Source organism: Furipterus horrens, unplaced genomic scaffold (genome assembly GCF_987537825.1).
Source record: "Furipterus horrens unplaced genomic scaffold, mFurHor1.1.pri manual_scaffold_10, whole genome shotgun sequence".
NCBI classification, from domain to species: Eukaryota; Metazoa; Chordata; class Mammalia; order Chiroptera; family Furipteridae; genus Furipterus; species Furipterus horrens.
In genome coordinates this window covers 60,264,859-60,285,447 of record NW_028327180.1, presented here as the reverse complement: position 1 = coordinate 60,285,447, position 20,589 = coordinate 60,264,859, and the positions used below count along the sequence as shown (strand labels likewise).

Here is a 20,589-nt window from a genome sequence, read left to right as displayed (position 1 = left end):
TAGTGGGGGAGGTTAGGGGGTGGAGGGATTGAGCCAAAAGAAAAAGAACTCTAGACATGGACAACAGTGTAGTGATTGCTGGTGGGAGGGAAGATAAGGGGACTAAATGGTAATGGAAGAAATACAATAAAGATTAAATTAAAAATATATATGAACGTTGGTTTGAACTCAGTAAGGAAGAGGCCTCGCAAGCCTGGAGCTCCAGCTTCATCACATCCGTAGAAAGGGGTCCCAGTAATAAGTCTACATGCCCCTTTGTTAGAGCCCCCCAGGGTCCCCAACACTGTACATTTACATAAGCAGGTGTGTGAGTGACATCCTGTTGTTTTATATTCAGATGGGTTGGTTGGTCATCTGTCCATCCATACATCCACCTATTCATCTGCCCATCTGTCTACATCTGTTCATCCATCCATCATCCATTTGTCCATTTATCTATCCATCCAACTAGTATTTGTTGAGCACTTACTGTGTATTAGACCCTGAGTACTTGGTGGCACCAGATCTGTCCTGCCTTTAAGGACTGGACATTTGTGCAGCAGGACATAGCAGGGAAAAAATGGTGATGCTCTGGGGAGCAGGTATCAGCATGGGGAACAGGCAGAGGGACCAGCGTGAGTAAAGGCAAGGGGCGCAAGTTGGGAACCACACAGGAATTCCACAAAGCACTTTACTGAAGGTGGTCTTCTGGTGCTGGTGCCTTAGCTGGGGTGGAGGATACAGGGGACCTGAGATAGGGGCCTCCCTCAGGCTGACTTCAGGAATTGCCATCATGGTCCCTTTTGTGATGGACACCCCAAACTTCACTGAGGCACTCCTCAGGCAGAGACAAAACTGCCCTAGAACGCGCTTTTACTAGCCCACCAAGTCGAGCAGGACAAAAGCCTGTCAACTGAATGCCCCCTGAAGCTGGCAAACACCTGCACTGGGGGGTGGGAGTGGGCAAAGAGACACCAGCACCATGTGGGGACTCGCTGGGCAGGTGATGGCACCAGGAAATGACCTGGGGTTCACACCCTAACCTGTGGGTCCCTGCTCCAAGCCTTGGGAGCATCTTCCTGTGGGACCTCAGGGAGCTGGCCAGGTGCAGGGAGGACACCCAGCCCCGTCCCGGGTGTCGAGCGATAGCTAACTCAATCCCCTCTTATCCCTGCAGGAGAGGCAGCCCCCTGCTCATCGGAGTGCGGAGTAAATATAAGCTCTCCACAGAACAGATCCCCATCCTGTACAGGACACGTAAGTGCCTTTGGGAGGGCCGGACGGTGGCGCTCTGGCCCACATGTGGCCCCAGGTCCAGAAGCTTCTCAGACAACCATGACTTGGCTCTGTTTTTCCACAAGCCTTTTTATTATGGACATTTTTAAATATATACCCAAGTCAAGGGAACAGAGTGCAGCTCTGGTATATGCAGGCATGCAGGCCCCAATTCCACTGTTGAGTTGGTGCATTCTCTTGGCGGCTGTTTAAGTGCTCTTGCTATCTAGGGATCATTCACATGATTTGGCTGATGCAGCCAAAGCCAAAAATAGCAAATTTCTCCCGCACATATTCAAAGGGGAAACGGGCTCCTTTGCTTCATGTTAGTCAAACAAAAGAGTTTAACAAAATTTGCGATTGCTCCTTCATGCCAGGCAATAATGAAAACGTGAAGAACATCTGTAAATCAAGGGTGCAGAGGCTGGACAGCTCCACCTGCCTTCATGCCGTGGGAAATAAAGCCGTGGAATTCTTCTTTGCTTCCGATGCCAGGTAGCCAAGCCTCGCTTCCTTTCTTCCCTAGGACTGTGGAATCAGGAATGACTGGCTGCACCCGCCATGTCTTATCCCCACCGTGGGAGCTGTTTTCTCCAGGCTCAGCAGGGGTGGTGGCTGCTTGCAGTTCTCAGTGGGCCTCCTCCAGGAAATAAATCAGTGTGTGATGTCCCATCCCTCTGAAAAGGCTACCCAGTGCGCTGATGTGGGCTCACGCTGGGGAGGCAGTGGGTGACCACTGACTTGCAGCTGCTGAGCACCATCCCTACCTGTGATGCTGTGTTTTCCTTGCCCCAGTGCCATCATAGAACACACCAACCGGGTCATCTTCCTCGAGGACGACGACATCGCCGCAGTGGCTGATGGGAAGCTCTCCATTCACCGGGTCAAGCGTTCGGCTAGTGATGACCCATCTCGAGCCATCCAGACCTTGCAGATGGAGTTGCAGCAGATCATGAAAGGCAGGTGTCCTCTGAGGGCTGGGGGGCCGTAGCCTCAGGGGTGGGTGCTCCCTGGGGAAGCTCCTGAGACTCTCTGTCCTGCCCTGGGTAGGCACCACAGCCTCCTGCCTGCTGGGGCCTCCAGGAAGAGGTTGCAGGTGGTCTCAGGGGATGTGGGGAGCCTGTCCTGGTTCCTGGAAGGAAGCATTTGACTATAGCCCGGTGCCAGGGTTCCTGCTGGATCTGATCAGTCCATCAGCTGCCTCCCTTCACTCACTCGGAGGCCCCTTCCTACACCCCGGGCATCGCTTGTTCTCTGGGTGGGAGACCTGCAGTAATGGGACAGCTGCAGACCACTTCCTCCTTTCAAGGGGAGTCTCTCTCCCTGCACCCATGCTTGTCTCCCTGCCCCTCTTCCCCACAGGGCAGCCTGGGTAAACTTTTAAGGACATGAATCAGAACTTTTGTCCTGCTGCTTAAAGGTCCCCAGTGGCTCCCTACCATTCTGAAAATAAAAGTAACAACACCCCGCAGGTAGCCTGGCCCTACCTTGCTACCCCTTCCCACACCCCTAGCCTACTTGGTCACGCTGTTACTCAGGCCCCAGGCTTGCCATGGGGGGGTCATCGCATTTGCTGGTCTTCTCACAGGACGGGGTCCTTTCGATCATATCCTCTGAAATGTCACCCCTCAGAGAGCTCTTCCTGGATCCCGTGTCTGCAGTGGCTCCTCCCTCTTCACCTGTCTTGTTTGCTTCATGGCACCTTTTGTCCGAGTGCTCTGTGAAGGGAGCAGATGGATGCTGTGATGGCATGTGTGTCCCAGAGAACGTCCTCACCCTGTCTGCACCCCCCCAGGTCTCCAGCCAAAGCGCCCATCTGGGGCTTTCAGGTGCTGTGGTCACAGGGTCACTTTGACCTCATCCAGCCGCAATCAGATCAGAGCCCTGGCAATACACATGAGACTGGAAAGGTTTTCCTTTGAGACAGACACTAGCAGGATATTCCTTAGGAAGAAAGCGGTCTGTGTCTTTGGGCTTAATTTGTACTTCCTTAAGCAGGGAAGGTTTGGGAGTAAAGCATTTTACTTTCTTCTGGCCTTGCTAAGAGGAGTGTGGCCCAGGAAGACCAGCCCCCAACCTGTTACTCTCACTGCACCCCCCTGATGGGAGGGCCAGGTGTGTAAACTGAGACCTGACCTGCTTCCCTCCCACTTGTCACTGAGCATCTGGTGGGACAATATCTGGGGACTGGAGTCTGCAGTAGTCTTCACGTGTCACGCTGACTGACTGCATAACAACTTCTGCATTGATTAAAAGATGAGCCATGGAGCACACCTACGTGAACACTGACTGTCCTGTTGGCACTTGTTTGCGCAGGTAACTTCAGTGCATTTATGCAGAAGGAGATCTTTGAGCAGCCAGAATCCGTTTTCAATACGATGAGAGGTCGGGTCAACTTTGAGACTGGCGCAGGTAATCGCTGGACCTTGCCCCAGGCCACCTTGCAGTCCCTGTGGGGCCAGGCTCATGCTGACATCCTCCATGTGCCCACCCACAGTGCTCCTGGGCGGTCTGAAGGCCCACTTGAAAGAGATTCGCCGGTGCCGACGGCTCATTGTCATTGGCTGTGGAACCAGCTACCATGCTGCTGTGGCCGTAAGTGCGAGGCGCTGGGCTTGCTGGTGCCAGGAGGTCGTGTGGCTCAGGACCAGGTGCATCTTATGTGCTGTCCTGTGTTCAGCCTTCTGAACGGGGTTCCTGTGAACTGGCATGAGAGCCGGAGACAGTCCTGTCTCCCACGGTGCTGCCCTGAGTGCCTGTACACAAAGACTCCACGCCACAAACTTTCCCTGGGTCCCTGGGTCCCTGGAGTGTCTTGACTGACTTTAGTCCCCATTCTTGTTGGCTCTAGACACGGCAGGTTTTGGAGGAACTGACTGAGCTCCCCGTGATGGTGGAACTTGCCAGCGATTTTCTGGATAGAAACACACCCGTGTTCAGGGATGATGTTTGCTTCTTCATAAGCCAGTCAGGTAAGGAGAGAGAAGGGAGAGGAGGCCTGGGCTACACAGCAGCAGCAGTCTGCGTTGCAGGAGAGCCAGGGTGGGCATGGCCACAAGCATGCATCGAGTGGACATCAACTGCATTCAATTTTATGGTCTGCATCATATTGAATTTAGTTTGAGTTCTTTAGGATTTGTAGACATTGGGAGTTTGTGCCGGCGTATGCGTAAACATATTTAAATAATTTTATTATAAAAATAGATTTTGCCCACCGTGGGAGGTGGCAGGAAGTGTTTTCCTTTAAAACAAGATTTATTTGAGAAGTGCTACTTGGGGGCATTCTTGCTTTTTAAATGTTAAATCTTGGCCCATTCTGAATAAGGCATCGGGCCCAAGTCTGCCCAGGTTGGTGCTGACTCTGTCCCTGTAGCACGTGGCCTTGAGCAAGCAAGGCCTGGATTTCCTCTTCTGAGTCCCTTATCCTCAAAGGGAAAGTGAAGATGGTGCCCCCATAGGGTTGCCATGTGAGTCAATGAAACAGTGGGTGAGAAAGTGCTTGCCACCTAAATAGCAGTGAAATCTTGAATCTAAGAATCAGCCAGCAAAATGGTTACACATGCATTTTCCTTTCTGGGTGCAAACTGACTGTGTCTGGGCACCAATTTTTCTGTAAGAATTGGGGATAAATGAATGGGAGGCTGGGGATTTGAGTGGGCAGAGCCACACACCTGTGAACACACAGCTGAAGGAAATGTCTGTGTGGCAGGCGAGACTGCAGACACCCTCCTGGCACTGCGTTACTGCAAGGACCGTGGGGCCCTGACCGTGGGTGTCACCAACACTGTGGGCAGCTCCATCTCCCGAGAGACCAACTGCGGCGTCCACATCAATGCAGGTCCAGAGGTTGGCGTGGCCAGCACCAAGGTAAAGAACTGATGTGACCCTGTGGGAGGGCCTTGCTGGTGGGTGGGCAGTGGGCCAATGGGGAGCTCCGAGATCTGCCCCCACATGTGGTCGCCACACACACATTCACCCCCTCTATGCTTTTGTTTGTCCACAGGCTTACACCAGTCAGTTCATCTCCCTGGTGATGTTTGGCCTGATGATGTCTGAGGACCGCATTTCCCTGCAAGACAGACGGCGTGAGATCATCCATGGCCTGCAGTCATTGCCTGGTATACTCCAAATGACACTTTCCTTACCTTTCAAATCCAGTGGACTGTTCTTTTTGTTGTTGTTGTTCTTTTATTTTTTTTAAGTATATTTTATTATGTTGTTACAGTTGTCCCAATTTTTTTCCCTTTGCTCCCTCTGCCCAGTACCACCCTTCCCTCCAGCAATCCCACCCCCCTCTAGTTCATGTCCATGGGTCATGCATATAAGTTCTTTGGCTTCACCCTTTCCTATATTATTATTAACTTCTCCCTGTCTCTTTTGTACCAACCAATATGCTTCTTAACCCCTGCACCATTTCCCCATTTCTTCCCCTTCCCCCTCCCAAGTGATAACCCTCCAATGACCCCCACACCTATGATTCTGTTCCTATTCTGGTTTGCTTAGTTGGATTTTGTTTTTATTTTTTAGATTCAGTTGTTGATAGTTGTGTTTGTTGTCATTTTAATGTTTATAATTTTGATCTTTTTCTTACATAAGTCCCTTTGATATTTCATATAATAATAACTTGGTGATGATAAACTCCTTCAGCTTTACCTTGTCTAGGAAGCACTTTATCTGCCCTTCCATTCTAAATGATAGCTCTGCTGGATAGAGTAATCTTGGTTGTAAGTCCTTGCTTTTCATCACCTTGAATACTTCTTGCTAGCCCCTTCTTGCCTGCAAAGTTTCTTTTGAGAAATCAGCTGACAGTCTTATAGGGACCCCTTTGTAGGTAACTCTCTGCTTTTCTCTTGCTGCTTTTAAGATTCTCTCTTTATCTTTAACCTTTGGTGTTTTAATGATGATGTGTCTTGGTGTGGTCCTTTTTGGGCCTAGCTTGTTTGGGACTCTCTGTGCTTCCTGGACTTGTATGTCTATTTTCTTCGCCAAATTTGGGGAGTTTTCCTTCATTATTTTCTCACATAAGCTTTCAATTTCTTGCTCTTCCTCTTCTCCTTCTGGCACCCCTATGGTTCGGATGTTGGCACATTTAAAGTTTTCCCAGAGGTTCCTAAGCTTCTCCTCATTTTTTTCAAATCTTGTTTCCTCATTCTGTACTGGTTGACTGTTTTTTTCTTCCTTATGTTCCAAATCATTTTTTTGAACCCCAGTTTCCTTCCCTTCACCATTTGTTCTGTGTGGATTTTCCTTCATTTCATTTAGCGTAGCCTTCACTTCTTCCCTTACCCGTTTGCCATACTTAAGCATATCTGTCAAGCCTGTGAGCATCTTTAACACCAGTGTTTTGAACTCTACGTCTGTTAGGTTGGCTATTTCCTCATCGCTTAGTTCTCCCATTGGAACCTTGATCCGTTCCCCCTTTTGGGCCATACTTCTCTGTCTCCTCATCTTGACAGGCTCCTGTGTTTGTTTGCCTCTGTGTCTTAGGTAGAGCTGTCACACCTGTTACATTGTAAGGGGCAGAGCCTTAGGTATTCATCAGTACAGGGGACCCTGTTTCACCACGTTGTGGCGCTGTGTGGGGGGCAGGGGTCTGAGAGGGAATGATGCCATTTGCTCAGCACTTGCCTCTTTTCCAGGCACTTCTCCCACTTCCGTATGGGACTGGCACCTCTCTAGCTGTTGCCCTGGCCATCGTTCCCAGAGTGGGTGGGTCTGCGAATGTTCTAGGACCGTGGGGGCCTTTAAACAAGTGGACTCTGCTGAGAGACCAGCAGTTTCTTCCTCTGCCCCAACCCCCACTGGTTTGCACAGTCAGAAACAATGAGGCTTATTTTCCTCAGTGCTGGGACCATGAGCTATGTGGTCTGGTCTGGTGCTGGGAGCGCTCCCCGGGTGTCCCCTGACTTTTTAGAACATGTAACTGCGCTTTCCGCCGGCCTGCCGCTGCCGCTACTGCTGCTGCTGCTGCTGCCACTGCCGCTGCTGCCACCACCACCATACTGCGTCCTCTCCGCCCCGGCTCCGCCCCTCCTACCTGTCTGGATGAGTATTTCTTCTTTATATCTTTGTTTGTTGGATTTCCATGCAGCTTGATTTTCTGGAACTTCTGGTTGTCTCTAGTTTTGAGGTAGCTGTATTCCTTCTTAGTTGTGGAAGGAGATGCAAAATGTCTGTCTAGGGCTCCATCTTGGCCAGAAGTCGTCTTCTCAATGACTTAAAAATATATATAATGGGTTTTTGTTATTTGTATATAAATGAATAAATATCTTTAATTTGACCAGTTTCTAATCTGGTAAATATTGATAGATATAACCCACAAAAACAGAGACTCTTAGGGATTTGCAATAACTTTTTAAGAGTTTACCGGAGTCCCGAGACCGAAAAGTTTGAGAATCATTGGTCAGTTTACACTGCATTTGTCTGGAGACATGGCCTGGGGCCTGGACAGTGGTGTTGATTTGGAATGTCAACTGGCCAGCCTGGGACTCAGTTGCCTTCACTATAAAATGGAGCTATAAATAATGCTTCCCTGCTTATCCTATACGCCTGGAAAGTATGAGTACAAATATGAATCACTATTCCAACAAAATCCTGGCCAGTAACCCAAGCTATTTACCATATTCTAAGGTTAAAGCTCTTTTAAATTGATGTGAGGAAGCCAGGTGTACTAAGTGATGAGTTCCCAGACCTTGTCCCATACACTACAACTTTTGTTGGTGAATCTTGTTTTAAAATTCTTATGACTGGCTCTCCCCCTTTGCTGTGTGCATGACTCAGAGCTGATCAAGGAAGTGCTGTCACTGGACCAGAAGATCCATGACCTAGCCCTGGAGCTCTACATGCAGAGGTCGCTCCTGGTCATGGGGAGGGGCTATAACTATGCCACATGCCTGGAAGGAGCCCTGGTGAGCCCCCTCTGCCCGATCCCGTACCACCAGCCCTGCAGGAGAAACCAGCAAGAAGGAGGACAGGGCATTGGGCTAGGGTAGGGTAGCGCTTGAGGGCTGTCGTCCACCATGTGAGGCTGCATTGAGCACCAGCTCACTACCCGGTGTTCTAGCCCTGGGGACACAGAGATATGGGTTCCCGGTCTTTATTCTCCCAAGTTAAAGGGGTAGGACAACCTTGGGTGAACCCTAGAGGTGCCAACTTATGCCAGGCTCCACCTGGGTTAGCTGGTTTTTACCTCCTGAGCATCATCTGAGAGATTGACAGTTATGGTTCATATTTTACCCAGGAGGAAACTGAGTTTCCAAAATTTATCTTGCTCAAGATTACACAGCAGAAGTGATTGGCCAAAGATTTGAACTCAGGTCCATGTGGACTTTGCTTTATTTCTTCCCCACTATTACAAGCAGCCTGCCTGGGAGGATTTGGGCAGATCAGAACTGCAGTTTCCCTGTTACCCCTCAAACTTTCAAGAGGAGCTAGAGATCCTGCAGAATGAGGCCTCACAGGTCTTGCATTGCTTAAACCAGTGACTGGCTGCCGCCACCCCCTCCCCCCAACCCCACCCCCCACACCCCCACCAGCGAGGCGGTAAAGAGCCATGCTGCTCAGTGGTGTAAGAGAGCTGATGGGGCTGGGGTAGGGTGCAGGACAATGACTCAGGGCTACGGGGCTACTGAGAGGGTGGGCAGTGTTGTCTAGGGGGCGGGGTCTAGTACTTGCCCTTCACTCACTGTGTGCTTGCAGTTTATGCTCAACCAAGGTGACAGGCAGACCTTGTCACAGGTTTGGCAGCACCCAGGACCCAGCTTGGCTCCCCTCCTCTCCCTGTGGAAGCAAGTGGCTGCTCCTTTCCCCCCACCGCACCTCTGTTTGAAAGACAATGCCATTCACAGTAGGTTTACAAGAAGCCTTCAGAGAATAAAGGGAGCTGAGCAAGCCAGGAGGAGCCCACCTGCCCAGAGCACCGCAACTCCCACCCCTTCCGGGGCAGTTCTGACCCTTGCAGAAGGCAGGGAGAGCACGCAGCTCCTCAGGGGCAAAGCAAAGCAAGGCCTAGTGGGCTGTGTCCTCAGCCCCCCATGCCTCTGTCATCTGGGTGCTCAGCTAGTGCCTGCATGTGCTGCTAAAAGAGGTGTTTTCAATGGCATCTCCATCTTAACCTTTGGGGAAAGAAAGGAGCTTTTACACTGCTGCTGGCCCCAGACAGTGGCCCTCTGTAATCACTTGCTTGCCAGCACTGCAGCTGTCTTCAGCTTGCAGGGTGGAGCCACACTTGAACAGTGTTTCCCAACCCGAATGAACAGCTCCAGGGGCGGTGAGAAACGTATTGGTTGTCCCTCACCAGTCCAGTGACAGGAGTCAGTGGTAAGTGGATAGAATGGGTCTTCCTAAACACAAGGAAAATGCCAGTAACAGCCCTCTGTGGCGGATTTTGCTTGATACGTAAGTTGGAGCAACCCATTGCAATTTATTAATGATCTAGAATTGGGGAAATGATTAATCAGATAATTGAATGGAGGCCTATCTAGACAGAATACAATACCGCCATTACAAATCCTAACTGCGGGAGGCCGTGAGGCCTGGGAAAGGCCAGACCGATGCTGACTTATCCACCCAAGGGGGATGGCTACACCCCGGGGCTCGCCTGGGGAAACAGGCTTCATGCTGGGCTTTGTATACACCCTGAGCAGCAGCTGGCCCTCTCCCTTGGACCTGGGCTTGCCAGCTGCCCTCAGTGCTGTTAACTGCTCCGTGTGTCCATCTGCCTGTGGCCCTCAACTCCCTGCCTTCCAGCCTCCTTCTGCCCAAGGTGACACTCATCCCGCCTCATGTTTCTCCAGAAAATTAAAGAGATAACCTACATGCACTCGGAAGGCATCCTGGCTGGGGAGCTGAAGCATGGACCCCTGGCGCTGATTGACAAGCAGATGCCCATCATCATGGTCATCATGAAGGACCCATGCTTTGCCAAATGCCAGAACGCCCTGCAGCAGATCACGGCCCGCCAGGTGAGGGCTTTCTGCCAGGCTGGGGCCACACTGTCCTGGCTTCCGTGCATGCCCACCCCGCCCACAGTCTGCCAGTGAGCAGGTTCAACCATACTTGCTCCTCGTGCATGGTGTGCACGTTCCTAAAGGGACTGGCCAGCTTTCGACTATGTGTGTGACAGCTCCCTAGTGAGGCCCAGTGACCCAGAGTGCCCAGAGCCGCCCTGGGTCCTGGCAAGAAGGCCAAAGGTGGCATGCCTGGCAGGGAGCCCCAAAGGCAGTGCTGACACGACCCACCTGGAGTGGGGGTCACGTTCCACAGGTGAGGAGCACTGTCCTCCACCAGCCTGCCTTCACTTCAGTCAGCAGCGCAAGTTCAGGGGTACCCAGATTACCCACACTTCTGGATTTCCTGTTAGCCCCTCAGGTTCAGTAACTCCCTAGAACGACCCCTAAAACACAGGAAAACACTGTGTGGTTATGCAGTTTGCTTATGCAGGATACAGATGAGGGCCAGCCAAACGCACTCGCTCACAGGGCAAGGACCCCACAACACAAAGCTCCTGGTGCTTGCCCTCGCTGCACTGCTGCGCACATTGCCAGCAGGGAGCGCTCTTGAGTGAGCTTCTGGCCTAGGTCCCAGAGTTTTTATTTGGGGCTTCATTAGGTAGATTGTATCATAGGCCATGTGATTGAGCTCAATTTCCAGCACCTCTTCTGTTCCTGGAGGTCAGGCCTATATCACATGGCTCAAAGCCCCCAGCCCCCATCCTGAAAGTGTGTCACGTCATTAGCATAAATTCAGGTGTGGTCCAAGGGTCCTACCAAAAAAAACACAAAGACCCTTTTGTCACTTGGGAAAGCCCAAGAGTTTAGAGGCCCCTCCCAGGAACCAGGGACAAAGAGCAGCCAAACCCTTTAGTATACTACAGGTGGGAGGGCGGAGCCCCCACACATCCATCCTGGGAGGGCCCCTGGAGGAGAAACCCTACAATGTGCCTGAGCCAGCTGCTGCCACTCCTGGCTCAGCTTAGGGGTCAGAGACAAGTTACAGCACACAGTCACCACACTCTGTTCTTAAAACCTTCCTGCGGCTTCTGACAAACCACACTGGTCATGAACCTGTATTATCCAGCCCCTTCCTTCTGTTTCCCACCATGCCAGCTCCTTCCTGCTTCTGAGCGTCTGAAGGGTTTCCCAACCCTTCAGAGAGTGGGCTTCTCATTCATTATCCAGGTTTCAATCAAAATACTCCCTTTCTTGAGAGGCCATCCCAGGCTTTAGCAGTGTCCCCAATCACAATGCCCTATTTTATTGCCTGCCTGGCATTTTCCTGAAGGTCATCATTACTTGTTGGTTTTCTTGTCTGTGTTTTTGTTTCCCACCACTCACCAGGAGTCCCATCAGAGCAAAGAGTGGCTGTGCCCTGCCCTTTGCAAGGCACATGGAAGCCACTCAGAGATGGGCGCTGAATGATTGGCAGGGGGGCAGTCACTCTGCCATGGAAGGGGAAGAGACTCTCCAAAAAGCCTCAAGCACTGTACTTTGTGTGATCACACACGGCCCCTCACCCATAATTCCAGGAAAAAAACAAAGAGGGCTGTTTTCATCATGATAACGCTGACCTCAGAATCTGCTGTGCTGAGGATCACTGCTTTTAGGGACATCTGCACATTGTGACCCCCTTTCTCTGCCTTAGGGTCGCCCAATCATACTGTGCTCCAGGGACGACACCGAGAGTGCCAAGTTTGCGTACAGAACCATCGCGCTGCCCCCCACGGTAGACTGCCTGCAGGGCATCCTCAGTGTGATCCCCCTCCAGCTCCTGTCCTTCCACCTGGCTGTGCTCCGAGGCTATGACGTACGTGGGAAACTGGGCCTGCCCCAGTGGAGGGCAGAGCAGAACCTGCAGCCTCTTTTTGTTTTAAAATACTTATTTAAACCAAAAAACAAACAAACAAACAAAAAAAAAAACAGTATTGACTAGGTGTTTCATCACCAAAAAGAATTTATTTGGGGGAAAAATAAAGGGTTGCAACCCAGTGTGGGCAGATAGGGAAGTCACAGGCACTCTCCAGCCCGTGTGTCCAGACAGAGGGGTATTTCTAGGAAGGGAAGCAGAAGCTAAGGGAAAGAGAAATTAGAACCATGGGGCTTGATTATAAACACAGAGTTCTCCCCGTAGGGTTCTTGCCATTACATAAAGTGTGAAGGCTTCCCTGAGCCCTGCTCCTCCCCCATAGACCCTCAGAACTGGTATGTTTTCCTAAAGTTCCAGTTAGTCTTTATCAGGTGTAAATACTCATAGGATAAATATTGCCATTTAAAATTACTCTTTTTAAGGTGATTCACACCCCCTGAAAACAGCGTAGGAACTGCAAGGTATATAAAGACCATATCATTAAGCCATAAGCTCGCCACCAGAGGCAATACTAATAAGCACATTCAGTATCTTATTTCAGTCTTTTCCTTGTGCGTGTGGATTTCTTAACATTTTTCAAAATTACATAAGGGTGAAATTTTACCTCTTACTTTTTGATATATTGTGAATATTTTCTCACATCTTGAACTTGTTGCAAGTGATACTTAATCACTGTGCAGTATTTTGTCACAATCTTATACATGGATTTAACAATCTTCTATTATTTAAACTGTTTCTAATTTTTTGCAACATCTGCATAAATAACACCTGCAGTGAATATCTCTGTACACACAGCTTCATCTGACAGTTAAGTTTTGTCTGCAGTCTAGCACATGAGTCAACATTTTGAGACTCTTCACATATATTGTCAACTTACGTTGCAGAAAAGAACCAATTTATCCCCTGGCTGGTGTGGCTCAGTGGATTGAGCACCGGCCTGCAAACCAAAGGGTCTCAGGTTCAATTCCCAGTCAGGGCACATGCCTGGGTTGCAGGCCACATCCCCAGTTGGGGATGCACAAGATGCAACCACACATTCATGTTTTTCTCCCTCTCTCTCCCTCCTTTTCCCTCTTTTTAAAAGCAAAGAAATAAAACCTTTAAAAATAAAAAATAAAAACCAATTTATGATCTCACTAGGAAGTATATAAGAACACACACTTCATTGTGCAAAGAAATAGAAGTTTGATTATAATTTATCTTGAAAAACTTTTAAAAAATACATAACACAAAAAATATAATAGAAGTGACATATGCCAACACTCTGTCATATTTGTTTCTCTAAAAAAATTATAAATGAAATGAGACATTACAGATAGAGTCGAAGCCATTTATCAACTATTCCCAGTCACTCTTCCTTCCCAATCTCCACCCTACACTAGAAAGTCTCCTGGGTTTAGTGAGTATCCATTCAATAAAAGTGAATATTTAACAGTACGAATTGGGCTAGCTATCTTCAATAGCATGAATCATGTCCTTTTAATTGTGATACTGTTTGAAATGTATCAGGTGCACAGTAAACGTTTACTGAATGAACTAAATATTATACAACTAAATGAAGTTTCTGGAGTAAGGAACCACTTCCAAGATACAGGTCTCAATGGAGCCCATGGTTGGTGACCAGGAACTCCATCTCCTTTTCAAGTACTCTGATGATAAGTTTTACGATACAGCATGTTGCTGAGATCTGCCAAATCCTGAGCAGTTGCTTTCTATCATTTTAGGTTGACTTCCCCAGAAATCTGGCCAAGTCTGTAACTGTGGAATGAGAAGAACGTGAGACCATCCCATGTTTAATCGGGTTCAAGATCTATCCCAGTGATACCATTCCCATCTCCTAGATCCCAGGAGAGCTTGACAGCTTCTACGTGCCTTGTACCCCAGTGCTTTGCTTATGGCAGATACAGTTTCTCTGTATCCTAAAGTCGCCAGAGAAGGGACTCCTTGTTTGCACATGGGGATCAGAGCAGACTTTCTCACTACCGTGCAATATAGAGCTCTTCCGAGAAACTGTGAACCTTTTTATAACCAACACTAGTTAGTTTTAAAAGACAAAATATTTATAATGACAATTGTATAGCTTTTAAGTTATTTTTCTAGTATGTGGCTTTCTGTAGCTGGGGTCATGCCCAAATTGTGTCCCTGCTCCCCAGTGCACCCAGTCTCCTAGCAGGGGGCATTCATCTCAGATTTGAGTACAAGGTACTGCCTCTTGACTCCTTTCTCCTCCCTCTCCCTCTCTCAGCTGCTTCTGAATCCAGTCCCCCAGTGTCAGGGAAGCTCTTCCCCATCTTCCCTTGCCTCCTATTAAGTCCCTTTGCAATCTCAGCTTCCTTCCATGGTTACTTACCTCTTGTCTAAATTCCTCTACCTCTCCAACTTCTGTTTCACCTGATCATGGCTCTTTTTAAGCCCAGGCAGCATTTTGGTCCCTGCTCCTGCCCATAGCAAAAAAGCTTGAAATACCCCATGCAAGAGAGTAGTTTCAAGGGGGTTCCTTTGTCCTCTATTTAAAAGCGTCCACAATCAAAGAACTATGCAATTCTAAGATAATACAGTATAATATTTTTGTCTTATGCATTTGGATTTCTGTTCATCTCGTTCTTTTTGTGTGTTTGGAGTTAGCAGTGTCTTGTGGGAGCAGCCCCATTGGCTGGTACCCACACCCATGGCCTCTGTGCTTCTAGTATGAAGATGGAGACTATTTTACAGGATGGAACAAAATGCAGAAGACCTGGTACTCTGCTGAAAGTCCACTGAGGAACTGCAGGAGGGTGTTTGGCCATGTGCTCCTCCTTGAGGTGGTTGCTCAGAGCCTGAAGGCAGCAGATGGGGGGTGAAACTCAAATGTGTGCTTTTCCCCCAGTGACCCTCTTCTGCTCAACATTTCTATTAATACAACCAGGCAGGAAGTAGAAAGCCAGAGGCAGAGTCCTGAAGGCTATGGGTTCAAAATCTAGACTCTGCCTGACAGTGCTGTCCAGAGGTTGGGGAGAGGGGGGAAATGCTGGTGTGGTGTCTTCGGGACAGCTAGCTAGTGTGCACTCCATCCCAGAGTGGCTGGGAGCTCCTGAGCAGCCTTCTCATCCCTTCTGCACACTCCTCTGTGTCATGGGGACTGGCCACCAGGGAACTATGTCTCCAGGTTACGTTCCACCAGTGAGAGGCAAGACAGTTTAGAAATCATGTTATTCATTGAGAAATCCTATTATTTGTTTCTCTTCTGGCAGAGGCAGACAGAAGCATGGCCTCAGCAGATAGGAAGTCCCACTATGGTGCTGCTCCCCTAAACCCACCTGCCACTCAGTGCGCCGGCCTGTGGAGGCCACCTGCAGCTGTTCCAGAACCCCAATTCTGGAGCACTGGCAGGAGCCCAGGGGTTGTGGTGGCGCAATCTACCCTCCACCCCATGCTCTCCTCACACATTAACTAACCAGGGTGCAAGTCCTGCTGGAAATGCCTGTCCTGCATCCTATCTTCCTGACCAAACCACTGCCAATCTGAAACCTGAGGTTAGGAAACTCTTTACAAACTAGCCAGGATATTTTTACCTGGATGAGAACCAAAAAAATGAACTTCATCCTTAGGCCTGAGAGGTGATGACCATCCTTACTTTTGTATTAGTTGTTTTTGTTTATTATTCTACCACCTTCATGCAATCTATCTCCAGACAATAATCCACCTAGTTTGAAGGGGGGAAGGGGGGCGGAGCACTGCGCCTTTGCAGGTGATCTTTTTTCTTCTTTTGATTCCTGTGTTATGAAATATCCCAATGATGTGTCCTGTCTCTTTTGAGTATTGGTTTCAGTTTAGTGACACATGCCCTTTAGATCTGGGAAATTGTCTTGCTTTTAATTTTTAAAAAATTTTTAAAATTACAGTTTACATTCAACATTATTTTTTATTAATTCACGTGTACAGCACAGTGGTTAGACAATGGGAAGTTTTCTTGAATTATTTTTTTTAATATTTTTTTATTTTTCAATTAAAGTTGACATACAATATTATATTAGTTTCTGATATTAAACATACACCAATTATACCACCCAGCTATCCTATTCCTGGGTGTGTATCTGAGAGAAAAATATTCATGCAGAGTTGTACATGAATGTTTATATCAGAAATTGCCACACTGTTTTCCAAAACGGATATACCATTCTGCTCTCCCACCAATAGTGTATGAGACTTCCAGTGGTTCTACATCATCACCACTTGATATTGTCTGTCTTTTTTATTACAGCCATCCTAGCAGGTATGCAGTGGTCGCTCACTGTGATTTTAATTTGCATTTCCCTAAAGTCTTGAAATCATTTTAAAATCAGTTCTGCCCTCTTGACACCTGCTTCCATGGCCTCAGGCCAAGCCTCACCTTTTCTTACAAGGGCCTTTGCAATACCTCTAACTGGTCTTGTGGCCTTAAGCCCCTTATCCCTGAAATTTCATGTGCCATAATAGTCTTTCCAAAATAACCCACATCACTCACTTCCTTTCTTAATACCCCTCAAGAGCTGTCCTTTACCTCCACAGCCAGGGTCCCCAAGAGCCAGTAGGTAAGGAATGAGTCACGTTGCAGCCAGGGTATGTAATAAGGAATGGTGGGGACTGTGGTTAACTAGGAGCTTCTCCTGAACAGCGGCTGCCACTCAGTTCCAGCTGACCACTGCCCTCTGGGAATATAGACCCCATGTTGCATTCTAACTATGTAAGTAAAAACAACAATTGAGATTTTTCAGGGGAAGGCTCCCAATTTTTAAAAGTTGGCAATTAAAAACCTCACTGGGCTAAACAAGGCATATCAGGGAGCTGAAGCCAGCTCAGTGCTGTCTACCCCACTCAAGGTCCTCATAACTCTGCTGCCTCCAGCAAGACCAGGTGTGTCCCTGAACACAGCATGCAGATCCTCACTTCTGAACCTTGGGTCTGAGTGCCCCTTCCACCTAAACTACTGGCCCAGCATTCTCCTGGTGGCTTTCCACCTTCCTTGGGGGCTTCCTCCTGGCTGAGGCCTCCTCAGCTGCTTCTCCCCTCTTGCAGGCTAGGTCAGCTATCAGTCATGCTCATGTGTCCTCCCTGAATTCACAGAACACTTGTTGGTCTCACAAAATTCTGTGCACTCCTCCAACCATGGACCAGTATCTCTCTTTTCACCTCAGTTCTGTTCACTATATTTCATAAGCCAAAAACAACAAAAAAACATAATCCTTTCAGAAAACTCAACATGAAATGTGTATGTCTGTGTGTGTACAGTGATTTTTGGTACTCACTTTGCATGGGATGAGTGCTGTACACTCAGGGCTGGAGGGCTCCTGTTTGAGGGCAAGCACCCACAAGTGCCCCCTGGTAAAACCACAGCTCGGACAGCCGGACTCCATTAGTTTTCCATTAGCCTTGACGGTGAAAATGTTGCCTCCTTGCTTTCTGTTATGTACCTAGAGCAGGTGGCAGGAGAGGCTGGGAGGAGAACTGTTGTGGGCAGGAGGCCACCAGGTGGCCACACTCAGGAGCTACAATTTCAAGCAAGAACGAGGCCATACTCAATTTCAGGAAACTCCTTCTGGCGGCCAAGGCGAGGGTGGTCTAAGAGGGACACCACGGCTGGATCCCTTCCTCTACCCCATCCCTCCTCTGAAGCTCTGGAGCCCACCAGCCTGGCTCCGGGTCACAGGCTTGCCGCCCTCCCCAAATCCTGCCACCACCTTCCATACTCTCTGACCCCTGACCTCCCCGTATGCAGGGTCCTGCTCTTTTCCCCCATTTTGCGCCCCCACCCCCACCCCGCCAGGCCGTAGGCCTGGGCATCCTGGGACAGCTGCTCCCTCCGCACAGTCCACCCACCCTATTCATGGCCCTCCTCCCTCCCCCCGCCAATGTCCAGCCTCCTAGCCCCTCTTCCATCAGAGCTTATCCAAACGATCTGGCAACAACACCCAGCACTTGGCCTCTCCCCCATTTCATACGACCCCAGGCCAGCTGGAAACTGGCCGAAGGGCCGCAGGGCCGCAGGGCCGCAGGAGATGCCTCAAAGGATCAGCGTCAACAGACCCCAGGCCTTCGGGGGCCCTGGCACTGCACTCCCTTCCCCCCAGTTACGACGCTGCCCTTGTCTGGGACTCGTTTGACTATCCAAGAGCACCAGCCTGTCGTCTCCTCCCCTCTGCCACTGACCGACAGGGGACATTCTTCTACATAAGGCCATCTCCTTGGCAATCCCTCCTCTTCCCCGACTTCTGGCCTCACCCCTACAAGCCCGTTCTCAGCGAGCAGCGGAGTCCAAGGCCTCACCTCTGCTCTCCGCTCCTTCGCTGCCCTGCCTCTGCTTCCCGAGGCGGTCCTGGGCGTCGAGAACCCCCACTCTCCCGTCCAGGCCGCCTCGCCGCTGCCAGTTTGCCCCTGCAGCCTCGAAGATCCGCTCTCCGTCCCACTGGTCTGCCTCTCCGTGGGAGTCCAGCCACCACTCCGCAGGAACCACGCCGGACAGCTGATTCAACAGACGCTCCAAGCAATGACCGCGGACTTCCAACCCGCAGCGATTCCCCCGCTCCGCCCGCCCCCCTACCCCCCACCCCCGTTCTATTGGCCTCGCCTGCCCGGATTCATGCACGCTGATTGGTCAGCGTTCGGATCGCTCAAGCTGGTAGCCTGTTGGGGGCGGTGCGGCAGCGGCAAAGGCAGGCGCACCGGAAGGGTCGAAGCTCCCTGGCGCCCCTCATACCCGCGGAGGCGGAGGCGGCGGCAGCAGCGGCGGCAGCGGTGGCAGCGGCGGCAGCAGCAGCTGAGTGGGGCAGAGCGGGCGGGGCGGCTGGCTGAGCCCGGGGCAGGAGCCGCCAGCGCCAGCACTGCCAGTCTGTCCGCCCTCCCTTTCCCCAGTGCAGTGGCAGGAGGCGAGGTGAGCTCGGCGGCCAACTAGGCCCGGCGGGGGCTGCTCGGGCAACGCTCCGCCCCGTTCCTCAAGGGAGGGCCGCCCGATCTGGGGCTGGTAAGGGTGACATGCCGGAGGACCGGGCTCTGCGGGCGCAGGTGGCGCGGCCGACGCCCCTGCTTTCAGGGCTGCCGCAGGCGCCCCCGCCCGCTGGCTCTCAGCAGCCCGGGGCTACTGGCCCGCTCCCTGGCCTGGCCTGATGGCGCGGACCTACTGTGGTTCTGGGGGTGCCACCCCTCGGGATTGTGTGGGACGCAGCGGCCCCCGGCGTTGGGATGCTCAGGAGTCAGGGTCTGGTTCCCGCGGCCATGGCCGTAGCAATGACCCTTGCAGTTCCTCGGTTTCCTCCTCGGGAAGGTGGGGGAAATGCCTACCCTTTTGGACATGGCTGTGGTCAGGCTGTACGAACGTGTGGGAGAGCGCTTGTGCTGGAGCCTGCGCATAAACGCGGAAAACTGGGTGGGATACTACTGCCTCTGGCTGGCGTGAGTGTGGCAGGAAGCCCCTCCTCAGGCGCCAGGGTCCCCCAAACTCACGCCCCTCCTGCCTCGTCATTGCTCACCCAGTGCCCAGAGCGGGCCCTGCCACCGACCCTCCCTTCCCGCGCCTTGACGCTGCTCTTGGGTCCCAGCATCTTCTCACCTGCCTGGAAGGTGCAGCCCCGTGTTTTTATCTGCGGGCCTGTGCACTGGCCGTTCCCGGGCTTGGCGCTGTCTACGGTTCTTTGCACAGCTGTCTGCTTCTGGGTCTTTCTCTGGCCGCATGTCTCAGTGAACACGAGGCCTTCCCAGACCACCTCTTTCATCCCTTAGTCATTCAATCCTTATTTTGTTTATTTTTTTTCCTAGCGTTCACTCTGATTCTATTTATTTGCCTATTTATTTTCTGTCTCACATACTAGGAAGTAGCTTTAGGAAACCAGGTAGCTGTCTGGTTTGTCCACACGCTTTATGCCGGTTCTTGGAAGCACTCAGGAGAGTCAGCTCAGAGGAGAAACGAATGACCTGCCTGCCTGCTGTCTCTGCTGTGTTTGTGCATTGGGTGACTTCTGACTCACTTGTGAAACATGGGAGCAGATGGATGGATGTTCTCATTGGTGAAACATTTTCATGCCCTTGACCGCTTTATTTGGTAACACTCAGAACATGCTGTGATATAAAAAAATCTTACATGTTTATAATGTTTTAGCTCTTATTTCTTTCCACACATTCAGGAGACATCTACTGAATTCTACGTTATTTGGGTCAGTTTTTCTGCTCGGCCTTGGGGACAGAAATACAATAGCAACAGGGTGCTTTCCTCCAGAGAGCCTAAGAATCCAGCCTTGAAGGTAGACACATTCCACACACACACACACACACACACACACACACACACACAAGTTAGTCCCAGGACAGTGTGGTGCCCACTGTAATGGGGGTGGAGAAGGTGACAGTTGGTGCTGGCATTGGGCCTTGAAGGGGGACAAGAAATGAGCCAGGAGGCAGAGGCACAGAAATGGGAAGGGGCAGGGTACAGGAAAGAGCTTAGCCAGTGTAGGGTGGGGAAGCAAC

At 50.5% G+C, this 20,589-nt stretch overlaps 2 protein-coding genes and 1 long non-coding RNA gene across 6 annotated transcripts in view; 2 read left to right on the top strand and 1 right to left on the bottom strand.

The window, feature by feature from the left end:
• GFPT2 (glutamine--fructose-6-phosphate transaminase 2) overlaps positions 1-14,695 on the top strand; it is a 40,181-nt gene extending 25,486 nt beyond the window's left edge. The window contains exons 8-19 of the mRNA XM_090290454.1: positions 1,157-1,236; positions 1,632-1,749; positions 2,050-2,213; positions 3,571-3,666; positions 3,752-3,849; positions 4,106-4,226; positions 4,964-5,121; positions 5,258-5,372; positions 8,035-8,162; positions 10,050-10,217; positions 11,896-12,057; positions 13,842-14,695. Of these exons, the coding sequence (XP_090146580.1) occupies positions 1,157-1,236; positions 1,632-1,749; positions 2,050-2,213; positions 3,571-3,666; positions 3,752-3,849; positions 4,106-4,226; positions 4,964-5,121; positions 5,258-5,372; positions 8,035-8,162; positions 10,050-10,217; positions 11,896-12,057; positions 13,842-13,886 (1,453 nt within the window). The 3' untranslated portion in view covers positions 13,887-14,695. The remainder of the gene's footprint in view (positions 1-1,156; positions 1,237-1,631; positions 1,750-2,049; positions 2,214-3,570; positions 3,667-3,751; positions 3,850-4,105; positions 4,227-4,963; positions 5,122-5,257; positions 5,373-8,034; positions 8,163-10,049; positions 10,218-11,895; positions 12,058-13,841) is intronic.
• On the bottom strand, positions 1,327-18,443 carry LOC150000399 (uncharacterized). Of its 2 annotated transcripts, XR_016513764.1 has the most exons (5): positions 18,400-18,443; positions 17,382-17,621; positions 10,494-10,648; positions 7,292-7,470; positions 1,327-2,972 (listed from the first exon to the last, which is right to left on the bottom strand). It is a non-coding gene; the product is annotated as an uncharacterized LOC150000399 (long non-coding RNA). The 2 variants fall into 2 exon arrangements; XR_016513763.1 differs by lacking the exon at positions 10,494-10,648.
• A 327-nt stretch (positions 18,444-18,770) lies between these two features.
• MAPK9 (mitogen-activated protein kinase 9) overlaps positions 18,771-20,589 on the top strand; it is a 64,267-nt gene continuing 62,448 nt past the window's right edge. The window contains exon 1 of one of the 3 annotated variants that reach the window (XM_090290452.1): positions 18,771-19,003. The gene's annotated coding sequence lies outside the window, so the exon portion shown is untranslated. The remainder of the gene's footprint in view (positions 19,004-20,589) is intronic. The other 2 variants (XM_090290449.1, XM_090290448.1) reach the window with 2 other exon arrangements.